This window comes from Mesitornis unicolor, unplaced genomic scaffold, assembly GCF_000695765.1.
Source record: "Mesitornis unicolor isolate BGI_N332 unplaced genomic scaffold, ASM69576v1 scaffold30322, whole genome shotgun sequence".
NCBI lineage: Eukaryota > Metazoa > Chordata > Aves > Mesitornithiformes > Mesitornithidae > Mesitornis > Mesitornis unicolor.
In genome coordinates, this window is record NW_010168983.1 from 372 (window position 1) to 12,694 (window position 12,323).

General features: G+C 58.6%; 1 protein-coding gene across 1 annotated transcript; it reads left to right on the forward strand.

Moving 5' to 3' along the window:
- Window positions 1–3,535: 3,535 nt before the first annotated feature.
- Window positions 3,536–12,321, forward strand: GRIN2C (glutamate receptor, ionotropic, N-methyl D-aspartate 2C; the record flags this gene model as incomplete). Its single annotated transcript, XM_010179225.1, has 12 exons — window positions 3,536–3,988; window positions 5,563–6,158; window positions 6,641–6,755; window positions 7,309–7,520; window positions 7,648–7,816; window positions 7,924–8,077; window positions 9,387–9,512; window positions 9,594–9,823; window positions 10,019–10,179; window positions 10,791–10,978; window positions 11,527–11,759; window positions 12,135–12,321. Coding segments are annotated over exons 1-12 (2,824 nt in total), but the record flags the coding sequence as incomplete, so codon positions are not given.
- Window positions 12,322–12,323: the final 2 nt, after the last annotated feature.

Sequence of the window (12,323 nt, forward strand, 5' to 3'; positions counted from 1 at the left end):
GGTAGCAGATGAAGGTTGAAAGGAGACAGTGCTTGCCGGAGGCTGCCAGCACATCTCCCTCCCCAGTCATACCCCTGCGTGGGGACAGGGATGGCGATGACTTGGCTTTGAGGAGGTTTTTGCTGCTTTCCCTGCTTCTTGGGAGGCTCCGTTGAGGTCTCCTTGCTATACAGGAGTGACCCCCACACGGGCAATGACAAGCACCCTCTCCAGTGTCCCCCATCCTCTCCATGCGGCTCCTGCCAGGTTTGGGTTCGTTCTATCCTTCCCATCCATCGGCAGCGTTTCCCCCTCCCCTGGTGCAGACTGCACCTTCCGTGTGGTTTAAGGCTCAGAGGCTTTTTTTGGGTGATAAGGTTTCTTTTTTCTCCAAAGATATTTTGCATTTCAGGATTTTGTTTCTCCCTTTCCTGAGGTCAAAATACCTGCATGAGCTCTTCTCCCCTCGGAGCAGGGGAGGGAGGAATGGAGAGGGGGCAAAAAGGAGGTTTAAAATTAGGAGCAAACTTTCTCTGTTGCATTGAAATGACATTTCAGGGGATGGACGGAGATAAGAGCTCAATCGGTGCCTTTAGCAGGAGTTTTCTGCAAGTCTTTGGTTTTATCAGGTGAAGCTGTGCTTAGGAAAGGGGTTAACTTGCTCCAAACAACCCCAAAGTGGCAAAAAGCAAATGCCAAAACCACTGAGCAGCTCCGTGGGTGCCCTCTGGTCCCCAGGGAGGCTTTGGGTGGTGGCATTGCCCTGTCAGGGCTCCCGCCCAGGACCACCTTTCTCCTGCTTCAGCCCAGCCACCTTCGCCCAGCTGGAAAACCTCCCTTTTGGGAAGGCATTTTCCCAAAGGAGCGATTCCACAGTGCTTGCTATGAGAGGTTGGAAAATGTGGATTTTTTTTTTATGTGCATGGGGGCTTTGCTGTGTTGTGCTGAGCCCAAGAGCAGCCCCCGCTTTGGCAGTAGCGCAGGGATGGGCTCGATTCTTCTTCTGCCTCCACCAGTTTCCTGCAATTTGCCTTCCTCATCCCCCAAAAAATCCATGTTTTCCCATACCCCTCTGTCTCACTCTTAGAAAAAAAAACAGGCTGGAAATGCATGGAGTTTGCTGGACTGGAGGAGCCGGCTGCTCTTTGCATCCCGAATCCGGCCATTTTGGAGCATCCCTGGCTCCATCGGCACATAGAGCCCCTGCCAGCCGCAGACTCACTGGCCCTGAACCCCTCCATCCTCCTCTGCAGTAGCCAAGGGCTGCAGTGAGTGGCTCAACTCCGGCCCCAGCACCAGATTTCCAGGAAGGATGGAAATTCCTTCCCCTGGTTGTCTTAGCCATGGCTGAACGATGTGGAGTGCCCGTGTCCAACTCCTTGCACTGCCGTTGCTGTCACGCAACGAGGGATGAGGGATGGGGATGCTTTTCACCTGCGGCTCGGTCCAGTGGGAAAACAGTTTGCCCAAACCTGCTCTCAGTTGCGGTCGGGACCAGAGCAGCCCCTTCAGAGGCAGCATTTGGCATTTTGGAAGGGTTTTGCTGGCCCTGTGCATGGATTATTTGGTGCTAGAAGAGGCTCTGGAATACGGGAAAGACCTGGGTTGAGGAAGAGGAGGATGAGGGCCTGGGATGGGTGAGGTGCCAGGGCTGGTGTGAGCAAACCTGCTCAGTCACCACGAGGGCCTGGAGTATATTTAAATGTCCTTGAGGAGGGCTCAGACGGGCAGAGCTGCTGGGAGAGCAGCTCTGTTTGTTTTGGGTGGTGTGTTGCTCCCCTTCCTCTCTGCTCGGGTAGCTGATGCCGGATTCCCGATGAATTATTTATCACGGGACTAAAAATACTCGGGAATTTGCAGTAAGGAGCGGGTGGCATGGGCCGCCCCACCACTGGGCTGGCTGTGCCAGAGCGTGGGATGCTGCCAGCATGGCATTGTGACTCACCCACTGCCCTCTCCAGCCAAGGGGCCCCGGCTGCGGCCATCGGCGTGGCATTGTGGCTCCTGCAGCCTGGCCAGCTACGATGCAGGGTGGTGGGGAGATGCAGCCAGGCAGGGCAGACCCCCCTGGGTGCTGGTGGGTGCTGGGGTTGGGTGATCCCCTGCCAAAACCCATGCGGCTGAAGGAGATGCTGCCTGGTGGGTGTTGGTGCCCAGCTGCCTGCCCAAGCCCTCCCAGCACCCATGGGGTGCAGGATGGGGACATGGAGCTCGTGTCCCCCATCTTTCCGGAGGGGACAGCCCTGGTTCTCAAATCTGCACTGTGTAGCAAGGGCCAGGCAGTCATTGGGTTTATTTCCTGCGTTTTTAATCCAACACGTTGGCGGTGCTTTTGCAGCATGCAAAGAGGTTGTCTGTCACTGCGGCATAGAAGAGTGTTGGGGTGCGGTGCCCCAGGGCACCCCAAAACCATCCAGGACTCGGCAAGGTGCTCCTCTGGCTGTGCCAAGGACTTGTTAAGCAACAGCAGCTTTTAATTGCAAGTGACATTTCTGAGCACCAGCTGGAGTCTTGCTGCATGGAGTGACACCGGCGTGTGGCCAGTGCCACCGCAGAGGGCTGCTGTCCCCTGCCATGGCACTAGGGCGATGGCCCGAGTGACAGCGGGGCTCGGAGGGGCTGGCATGTCCCCATTTGCACGTCTCCCCATGGGCTGGTTTTCCTGGTGGGCCTCGAGGAGGGGGTGAGATTCAGTATGGGGATGCACTGCTGTGGGCAGGGACATGTGCCCTCCCCCCCAGGGACTGTCACTCCACCTGCTGTGGGCTAGGCACCCACAGACAGTGGAGAATTGGGGACCTGGCAGGGTGGATGTGCTCAAAAATCCTTCCCCAGAGCCTGGCTTTGGGGTGCAGCTGGCAGAGACGCAGCATGGTGGGTGATGCCAGTGGGGAGACGTGCAGTGGAGGGTAAAGGCAAGAAGTGGGGGAAACTGAAGGATGGTGTCCAGGGAAGAGACTTGGAGATAAGGAGCCAGGTGGGCGCTTTGGTTGGGATTTGGGAAGCAGTAGCAAGGGGGCTAGGGCAGGAGACAGACAGGGGACAGACAGGGGACAGGCAGAGGACCTGCTGCTCCAGTGACAGTGTGGTTTGCAAAATCCCAGCATGAGGTTTGCAGAGCTGAACCCTCCCTCAAGGGCAGAGCCTCCAAATATTGAAGGCGACTATGGGGAGAGGCACCAGGGAGCTGACAGCCCCTCCTGTCACCTGTCACTGCTGTCCCCAGCCCTGGCCGAAGGGGCGATAGAGAGCACTGTGGTAGTGATGGGTTTTGGAGGAGAGAGAGGGGCAGGAAGGCTGGGAGGGGAACGGTGGTGCTGGGATGGGGATGGGATGGTGGTGGGAAGTGAGGACCAGCTGGAAGGGGCAAGCGGTTGGTGGCACTGGGGACAAGGGACACAGCACTGGTGTGTACGGTGGGTGGTCATCCCCCCTCCACATCCAGCCTCCAAAGGATGAGGGTACCCCTCTCTCTCCCTGGAGGCAACCCCCCCATGTGTTGTCTCCAGGGTGGTGGGGAGGGCTGGGGTGAGCGGGGGTCCTGGCAGGTGGCCAGATGCAAGTGGCTGTGTCCCATCCTGGCAGGGACGCGGCGGTGGACATGGGCAGAGCGCCGGCGCACGCTCTGCTACTGTCGATGGTGCTGGGCTGCTCGGCTGCCTTCACGGACCTCCTGCTGCCAGGCCCCGAGGAGCCGGTGGTCAACGTGGCCGTGGTGTTTGGGGGCACCTCCTACCCCCTGCACATCCGCTCCCGCCTGAGCCCCCAGAGCTTCCTGGACATGCCCTTGGAGATCCACCCCATCACGGTCGTCGTCAACAACACCAACCCCAGCACCCTCCTCACCCAGATCTGCAACATCCTCGCCAGTCACAAGATCCACGGCATCATCTTCGAGGACAACGTCGGCACGGAGGCCGTGGCCCAGATCCTTGACTTCATCTCCTCCCAGACACAGGTCCCCATCATCAGCATCAGTGGGGGCTCTGCTGTGGTCCTGACCCCAAAGGTGAGGTGTTCCCCAGGGGTTATTTCCGTGAGGATGTGGGAGAAATGGGAACTTATTAGAGATGGGATGTGAAATGCAGGAGAGCAGAGGAGATGCTGGGCTGCAGCACAGAGGCTCGTGCACAGAAATAGGCAGTGGTTGTGGCAGCATGGCCGTCCCACATGGTGTGACATGGAAGAGGACCTCAGTGCCCCATGGAGGGACATCCCTGGTGTCCTCTGGCCATCCCTTCTAGGCTGTGCCCACCGAGGGGTGCTGGCATTGTGGTGCAGGGCCTGCCAGGGCAGCTACAGGGCTGACATCCTCCATCATCTGCATCCTCCTCCATCTCCACCTCGCCAGGGAAGGATCCAGCCTGAAATGGCCGGGCAGGCAGCATGGAGAAGCCTTGCTCAGCTGCGGCAGCCATCTCAGGTGCACCACAAGCCAAAAGAGGATTTTTGGCTTCTCTGCTCCTCACTGGAGTCAGACACTGTCACTGTCACTGTCACCTGCCTGCCTGGAGAGCTGGAGCTGGGCTGGAGGGTGCCGGGCGGGTGGCGATGGCTGTGGCGAGGCTCCTGTCCCTCCCGGGGGGGGAAGTTTGGGTTGTCTCCTGGCTGCTTGTCTCACCCTGCCCAGCCTGGGCACTGAGGAGGTCCTAGCGCTGGCTCCTTCCCATGGCACCAGCCCCCGGGATGGAAACCCTGCTGCTCCTTGGGGCGCTGATTTCATACTCTGCTTGCCCAGAGGTTCTGGGGTCTAAATGTCCTGGATGGCTCCTCGGCAGCCCTGCCTGCTCCCGCCAGTGCTCCTGGACCACCCCAAGCTGCTGTGGGTGGGTGGTGGTGGTTTCAATGGGCTCAGGTGGGTGCAGAGGGTTCAGGTGGAGCGCCCTAAAGCAGCTAAAAATAAGCCATGGCTTTGCTGGGGTCTCGGTGTTTTTCTGCAGCTTTCACCAGAGGTTGAGTATTTTGGGGATGGTGGAGGGACCTGTCTGAAGGCTCTGAGGTCTGAGGTCCCTGGGCCACCTGGGGCTCACCACTCCAGCTGGACCACCAACCTTTTGGGAAAAAAACTACTTCTCTGGAGGTGGAGGGGATCTGGGTGGCAAAACCCTGCTGCCTGTGTGCGACATTCTGCAAATGCCACTTGCTGAATCATTTAATACAGAATCAGATCAATTAAGGTTAGCTAATGAGAGGCCAGATGGCTGGGGAGGTGGGGCAGGAGGGAAGGAGCTGCATGGGCTGCGGCAGCAGGTAGAGCTGGAGCTGCGATGGGAGTTACTCGCCCTCCCTTGCCCCACTCCCTCTCCTGATTTAATGAGAAATTGTTGGTCTCCTTTGGAAGATGGATGAGGTTTTGGTCAACAAGCTGAGAAAAGGAGGAGAGACTGCAGAGCTTGACCCTTTGCATGACCCTTGAAGACCAATGGTGAATTAGTCCCATTTTGGGTGTCTCCAGCCCATGGACCACACCAGCGCATGCCTCCCTCAAACCTTTCATGATGACAAATTCAAGGTGGCTTGCACAGGTGCAAGAGATCTGGAGCATGGTGCTGGAGCAGCCCCTGACACCTTCTCCTCCCACAGGAGCCCGGCTCGGCTTTCCTGCAGTTGGGTGTCTCCATCGAGCAGCAAATCCAGGTGATCTTCAAGGTGCTGGAGGAATACGACTGGGGCTCCTTCGCTGTCATCACCAGCCTCTACCCGGGCTACAACATCTTCCTGGACGTCATCCGCTCCTTCACGGATGCCAGCTACTTTGGCTGGGAGCTGCAGGAGGTGCTCACCTTTGAGATGAGCCAGGAGCAGAGCAGCTCCAGGACGCAGCGGCTCCTGCGGCAGATCGATGCCCAGGTTCTCATTGTCTATTGCTCCCGAGAGGAGGCCGAATACCTCTTCACCATGGCAGAACAAGCTGGCCTTGTGGGGCCAGGCTATGTCTGGATTGTGCCCAGCCTGACAGTGGGCAACATGGAGGTGCCACCCGCCTCCTTCCCCGTCGGCCTCATCAGTGTGGTGACGGAGAGCTGGAAGCTGAGCCTGCGGCAGAAGGTGCGGGATGGGGTGGCCATCATCGCCATGGGGGCGGCCAGCTTCTTCCGGGCCTATGGCTACCTCCCGGAGGTGGGACGGGACTGCTGGGCCTCCGCTGGGGCCACCGCCACCAATACCAGCTTCTACCGGTGAGGCGTGGGGACTCACTGGGGTGGGTATGAAATGGGGTGAATGGGGAAATGGAGAGGGAAGGGTGGAGGAGGAAGGAGCTGCTGGGCAGTGGGGGATGATGCTTGCTGTGGGCTGCAGCTGGTGGTCCATGCCTCTTGGCTGGGTTTCCTCTGTAGCATCTCCTCAGAGCAGCCCTTGTCTTTTCCCATGCATCTCTGCAATTTGAGACCTACGAGGGTCTTATGGAGTGGGGTCCACAGCTCTGCTTTGCAGTTTGGATGGGGCTCAGGGCTGCTGTGACTGCCTGTGATCCCCAGCTATGGAGTGGTCCATCCTTGGTGCCTCCCTGCTGGCAGGGCTTTCTCCAGCTCCCTGCTGCCCCTTGTGTAGAGGCTAAACCTGGTCCCCAGGTCACTCCACGGGACCTGTGCCACACCTGTGGATCACTGTGGGGCTGGGCTGCATGGCTGGGGGCTCATGGGGTGCTGTGTCCCACCAGGCACCTCCTCAATGTGACGTGGGAGCACAGGGACTTCTCCTTCAATGAAGGTGGCTACCTGATCAGGCCCACCATGGTGGTGATCTCACTCAACCAGCACCGGCTCTGGGAGATGGTAGGACCACTGGACCCCTGGGATGGGCATGCTGGGGGGGCAGCTGGGAAGGGTGAACCTGGGGCTATGCATGGTCCCACCTTGAGGCAGGTTGTCCCATGCAAAACCCGTAGCTGCTACCAAAGGTACCCATGGTGGTGTGGTGGGGCTTCACAGCAATGTTGAGCACAAAAGCTCTGGATATTTTTTCCCCTGCAATTTGACTGAAAAGTTCCAGAAGAGGCAAAAAGGCAGCTGCCCACCTCTGGGGATGAGCAGCCAAACACCCAGACCTGAAACGAGCTGCACAGATGGGGTTTATTTCCAATTTAAAGAATTTTGGGTGAAGTTTGGCCAGGTTTGTGCTCACCCAAGCCTGGTGTTTGGGGTCTTGGAGGAAACAGCTTGCACTGTGGTCAGGGGGTGCTGAGATGGGGATCACCATGACTGAGCTCCAGCCTAGCAATGCTCCAGGAGAAACAAGCCCCAAAGGTGTGGGGAGGATGAACATGGGACCCCGTGTGACCCTCAGAGCCCCTCACCGTGGTGACGGTGTGCTCTCCCTTGGGGGCAGGTGGGCAAGTGGGAGAAAGGCATCATCCACATGAAGTACCCGGTGTGGCCCCGCTACGGCTCCTTCCTGCAGCCTGTGGCTGATAACCGGCACCTGACGGTGGCCACCTTGGAGGAGAGGCCCTTCGTCATCGTGGAGAACACGGACCCCAGCACCGGGGTCTGCGTGCGCAACACAGTGCCCTGCCGCAAGCAAACCAACTCCTCCCAGAGGTGAGCAGCGAGGATGGAGCGCAGCAATTTTGGCCATTGCTTCCTGGGCATCTGGTGTCCCGGAGGTGCTGGGGTAGTTCAGAGCATCTTTGGTTGGTCTAGCATGTTTTTCCTGTTGTGGTTTCAGTGGTGATGGCCTCGTGGATCCCTACACCAAGCTGTGCTGCAAGGGCTTCTGCATCGACATCCTGAAGAAGCTGGCCAAGGCAGTGAAGTTCTCCTATGACCTCTATCTGGTGACCAATGGCAAACATGGCAAGATTGTCCGCGGGGTCTGGAACGGCATGATTGGAGAGGTAGGGGTGGGCAGACCCTGGCCTGGGGCTTCATGGGGACACATCCCTGGGCAGGAAGGTGGTCTGGGTCCCTCTGCCTATCCCAAAGCCATCTGCCCTTTTCCCAGGTGTACTACAAGCGCGCAGACATGGCCATCGGCTCCCTCACCATCAACGAGGAGCGCTCGGAGATCGTGGATTTCTCTGTGCCCTTCGTGGAGACCGGCATCAGCGTCATGGTGGCCAGGAGCAACGGCACCGTCTCACCCTCTGCCTTCCTGGGTGAGCTGTGTGTCCCTCCATCGGTCTGTCTGTCTGTCTGCAGGTTCATCCCATGCTTCTGACAAGTGCAAATTAGAAACATTGTTCAGTTTTAATAACTTCTAAGAAAAAAAAAATAGCCTAAGTCTTGAGGGAAGGAGATTTTGCTGCCAGCTTTGGGGCTTCCTCCTCCCCGCGCCTGAATAATCCTTTTATTACGGAGATGGAGGCTGTGATCGGTGGTTTCCTCCTCTTCATTACTTGTGTGGAGGAGGGAGGACGGGGAGGAGATAAACCGGGGATTTGCCAGCCCTGAGCTCTGCTCCAGAGACCCCTTCTCTCTGCTGCCGTCACCAATGCCTGTGGTTCAGCCGGGTGTAGGAAACCGCCGGTGCTAAAAGTTTTAATGAGTTTTAAAAAGCAAAACTGTAGCTGAGGAAGGGGAGGAGACCAGCCAGGGTCGTCACAAAATTCAGACTGAGCGCTCGGTCGGGGCTTCAGGCTCTCAGCAAGGGCACAGCGGTGGTGTCCTGAATCGGCTGGGGCTGGGCTTCCATGCAGGGAGGTGGCGGGGGGGGAGCGCGGGTACCAGTGATGCTGTGGCATGCGGGGCATCACCAGCCTGGGCACATCTTCCCACTCCTGTCCCCTCCATGCCGTGGGTCCTGATCCCCCACCTCAAAGCAGGGTCACCTTCCCCAGTCCCGTGGACACACAGAGCATCCTGCCCCGGTTCGGCAGGGCTGGGGTGCCACGTCCCTGCACCGTTGCCTCCTGTGCTAATGAGCCGCATCCCCATCAGGGGAGGCTTCTCCTCCCTGACAGCGAAGGACGCCCTGACAAATGGACCTCAGCAGCTGCTTGGCGAGGGCCTGGCTGCATCCCCACCGATCCCAATGCCCTGTCCCGGCTCATCCCAGGCAGGCGGGGACTCACCCCACACCCCCAGCTCCCAGGGGGCTCACCCAGGGGCTGAATGGGGCTGGGAGGTCTGATCCCATGCCTGGTGCAGGCGCGATTCCATGGCCAGAGCTATTGCAGGGGACAACTGTGATCCCATGGGAAACCCTCCAAATATGGGCAACGTCTCATAAGCATCTCCCCAGTGATGAAAGCCTGACTTTATTTAGGCAGAGAAGCATGGCTGCATCACCACCATCATCCCTCTTCCCTTCCAATGCCCTGTGGCTCTGCACAGCCCCTGTCTCCTTGCCGAGGAGGGGCAATATTCAGGAGATTGAGCCCCATCCATCCCAGAGGGCTGCTGGGAGACCCAGTGAGGCTGTGGGGTGTCCTGGGGGGGACTGACAGGGTCCCATTTCCCTTGCAGAGCCCTACAGCCCGGCCGTGTGGGTCATGATGTTCGTGATGTGCCTCACCGTCGTGGCTGTCACTGTCTTCGTGTTCGAGTATTTCAGCCCTGTCGGCTACAACCAGAACCTCACCAGCGGCAAGAGTGAGTGGGGGAGGCAAGAGCTGGGGGACACATGTCCCCAGCCAGGCTGATGGCTGTCCCCTCTGTCCCCTGTCCCCACAGGGCCGGGAGGTCCCTCCTTCACCATCGGCAAGTCGGTGTGGCTGCTGTGGGCGCTGGTCTTCAACAACTCGGTGCCCATCGAGAACCCCAAAGGCACCACCAGCAAGATCATGGTGCTCATCTGGGCCTTCTTTGCTGTCATCTTCCTCGCCAGCTACACCGCCAACCTGGCCGCCTTCATGATCCAGGAGCAGTACATCGACACTGTGTCGGGGCTCAGCGACAGGAAGGTGGGGCTGCCGATTGGGCTGAGATCCCTAAAAAAGTTATAAGGGTTTTGTTTTGGTTGAGGAGAAGTATCCAGGTGTCACTGGGGGGGCCACATGGGTGGATGGAAGGCTGGGTGTAAGGAACAGGGCCACACTGGGAACATGGCAGGGACACAGACCCCGAATGACGCCACTCCCCGGGGCTCCCCATTCCAGTTTCAGAAGCCGCAGGAGCAGTACCCCCCGTTCCGCTTCGGCACCGTCCCCAATGGCAGCACCGAGAGGAACATCCGCAGCAACTACCCCGACATGCACACCCACATGGTGAAGTACAACCAGCGCTCCGTGGAGGATGCCCTCACCAGCCTCAAAATGGGGTATGGCTCCCCCAAATGTGGGGTACGGCTCACCTAGGTCAGCGATATGGCTCCCCCAAATGAGCTTCCAGATCTGGAGTACAACTTTTCCAAATGGGATGCAGGACCCCCAGATGAGCTTCATATAGCTCCCTGTGATGGGATATGATGCCTCCCATATTGGGTAGGGCTTCCTCCACTGGGGTATCCCCCCCCAGAATGAGATATGGGCTCTCTGGGCTGGATACAGCTCTCCAGATGGAGTATGGCTCTGTGTGGCTTCCCCACATGGGATGCAGGACTCCCCAAACAGGGTACAACCCCCTGCAGATGGGGTAAAGCTTCATACCAGTCCCCCAAAAAAAGATGCAGCCCCACCTAGATGGGATATGGCTCCCCCCAAATAGGATACAGCTCCTCCAGGTTGGGTACTTCTCCCCCAAATGGGTTTATGGCTCTCCAAGATGGGCCAGAGACCCCCAGAGAGGATACAACCTCCTCCAGATGGGCTACAGCTATCTGAAAGGGGTAGAGCTCCCCCCAAAAGGGGTACAGCCCCCTCAAAAGGCATACAGCTCCCAAAAAAGGGCTGCTGGGCCCCCTCCTCACCCTCCCTCCTCTTGATGGGGCAGGAAGCTGGATGCTTTCATCTATGATGCGGCGGTGCTCAACTACATGGCAGGCAAGGACGAGGGCTGCAAGCTGGTGACCATTGGCAGCGGGAAGGTGTTTGCCACCACGGGCTACGGCATCGCCCTGCAGAAGGACTCGCGTTGGAAGCGGGCCATTGACCTGGCCCTGCTCCAGTTCCTGGGAGACGGTGGGTGCCCAGGCCAGCTTCTCCTTAGCCCTGTCCCCATCCCCTGCCCTGCAGATTAGCCCAGGGACTAGGCATTGTGTCTGCTCCTTTCCCGGCACGAGTGGCTTTGGTCCTCAGACCCTGTCCAGCCTCCACAAATCCTTTCAGGATGTCACTGAGGGGTTTCTCCACCAGCTCCTTATTGGGGGACATTAAATCCAGCAGCATCTCCCCAACTGGGTGCTGAAGGGCAGATGTCATTCCCTCTGGGGTCCCTCCTCTTCTTGCAGGCTGTAAAATCTTGGATGGTCATACACAAAATCTGAGGGTCAGGGGGAGAAGGAGCAGGGAGCCTGGGAAGGGGACAGTGAGCTGGCACAGGGCAGGGGACAGGGATGGCCCCGGAGAAGGAGTGCCTGATAACAGCTCTGGGAGCCTGGGGGTGTTTTTCTCCTCCAGTCATGGTGATATGGGAATGGGCAGGGGCTGTGCTTGGGGAGATGATGCCCGGGCAGGGGGGTGGGGAGTATTTTCACACTCCCCTCACAGCTGAGTGTGTTTGGCCCTAGGTGAGACCCAGAAGCTGGAGACGGTTTGGCTGTCGGGGATCTGCCAGAATGAGAAGAATGAGGTGATGAGCAGCAAGCTGGACATCGACAACATGGCCGGGGTTTTCTACATGCTGCTGGTGGCCATGGGGCTGAGCCTGCTAGTCTTCGCCTGGGAGCACCTCATCTACTGGAAGCTGCGTCACTCGGTCCCCAAATCCCACAAGCTTGACTTCCTCCTGGCCATCAGCAGGGTGAGTGATGCTGCCGCAGGTTCCCAGGCGGCCCAAATGTACCCCCATGGTGTCATGGGGATGGGCATAGCTTGGTGGGCATCGTCGCTTCAGCCAGGAGGGACTGGAGATGTTTGTGCTGATGTGAACTCTTGGTTGGGGAGAGAGATTCTGTGGAAAAGGGACAGCCCTAGGAATGACCCTGCATCCATTTTGACAACATAGAAAGGGTTGACAGAAGGTGGTGTCACCCACCCTGGGATGCTGGGGAGGGGACATTGGTGCCATCAAGACATCTCAGCCTCAGCAGCATCATGTCAGCACAGCAGAGAGGGGTTCATGGGTGCAGGACCCCATCAACCCTGCTGATGGTGAGGACCCCCCTTCTCTCTGCAGGGCATCTACAGCTGCTTCAATGGGGTGCAGACCCTGGCAAGCCCTGGGCGGGCACCCACGCCTGACGTCACGGCCAGCTCGGCGCAGGCTAACGTGCTGAAGATGCTGCAAGCAGCCAAGGAGATGGTGTCAACGGCCAGCGTGGGCGGCTCACTGGAGCAGGCCACCCGTACCATCGAGGACTGGAGC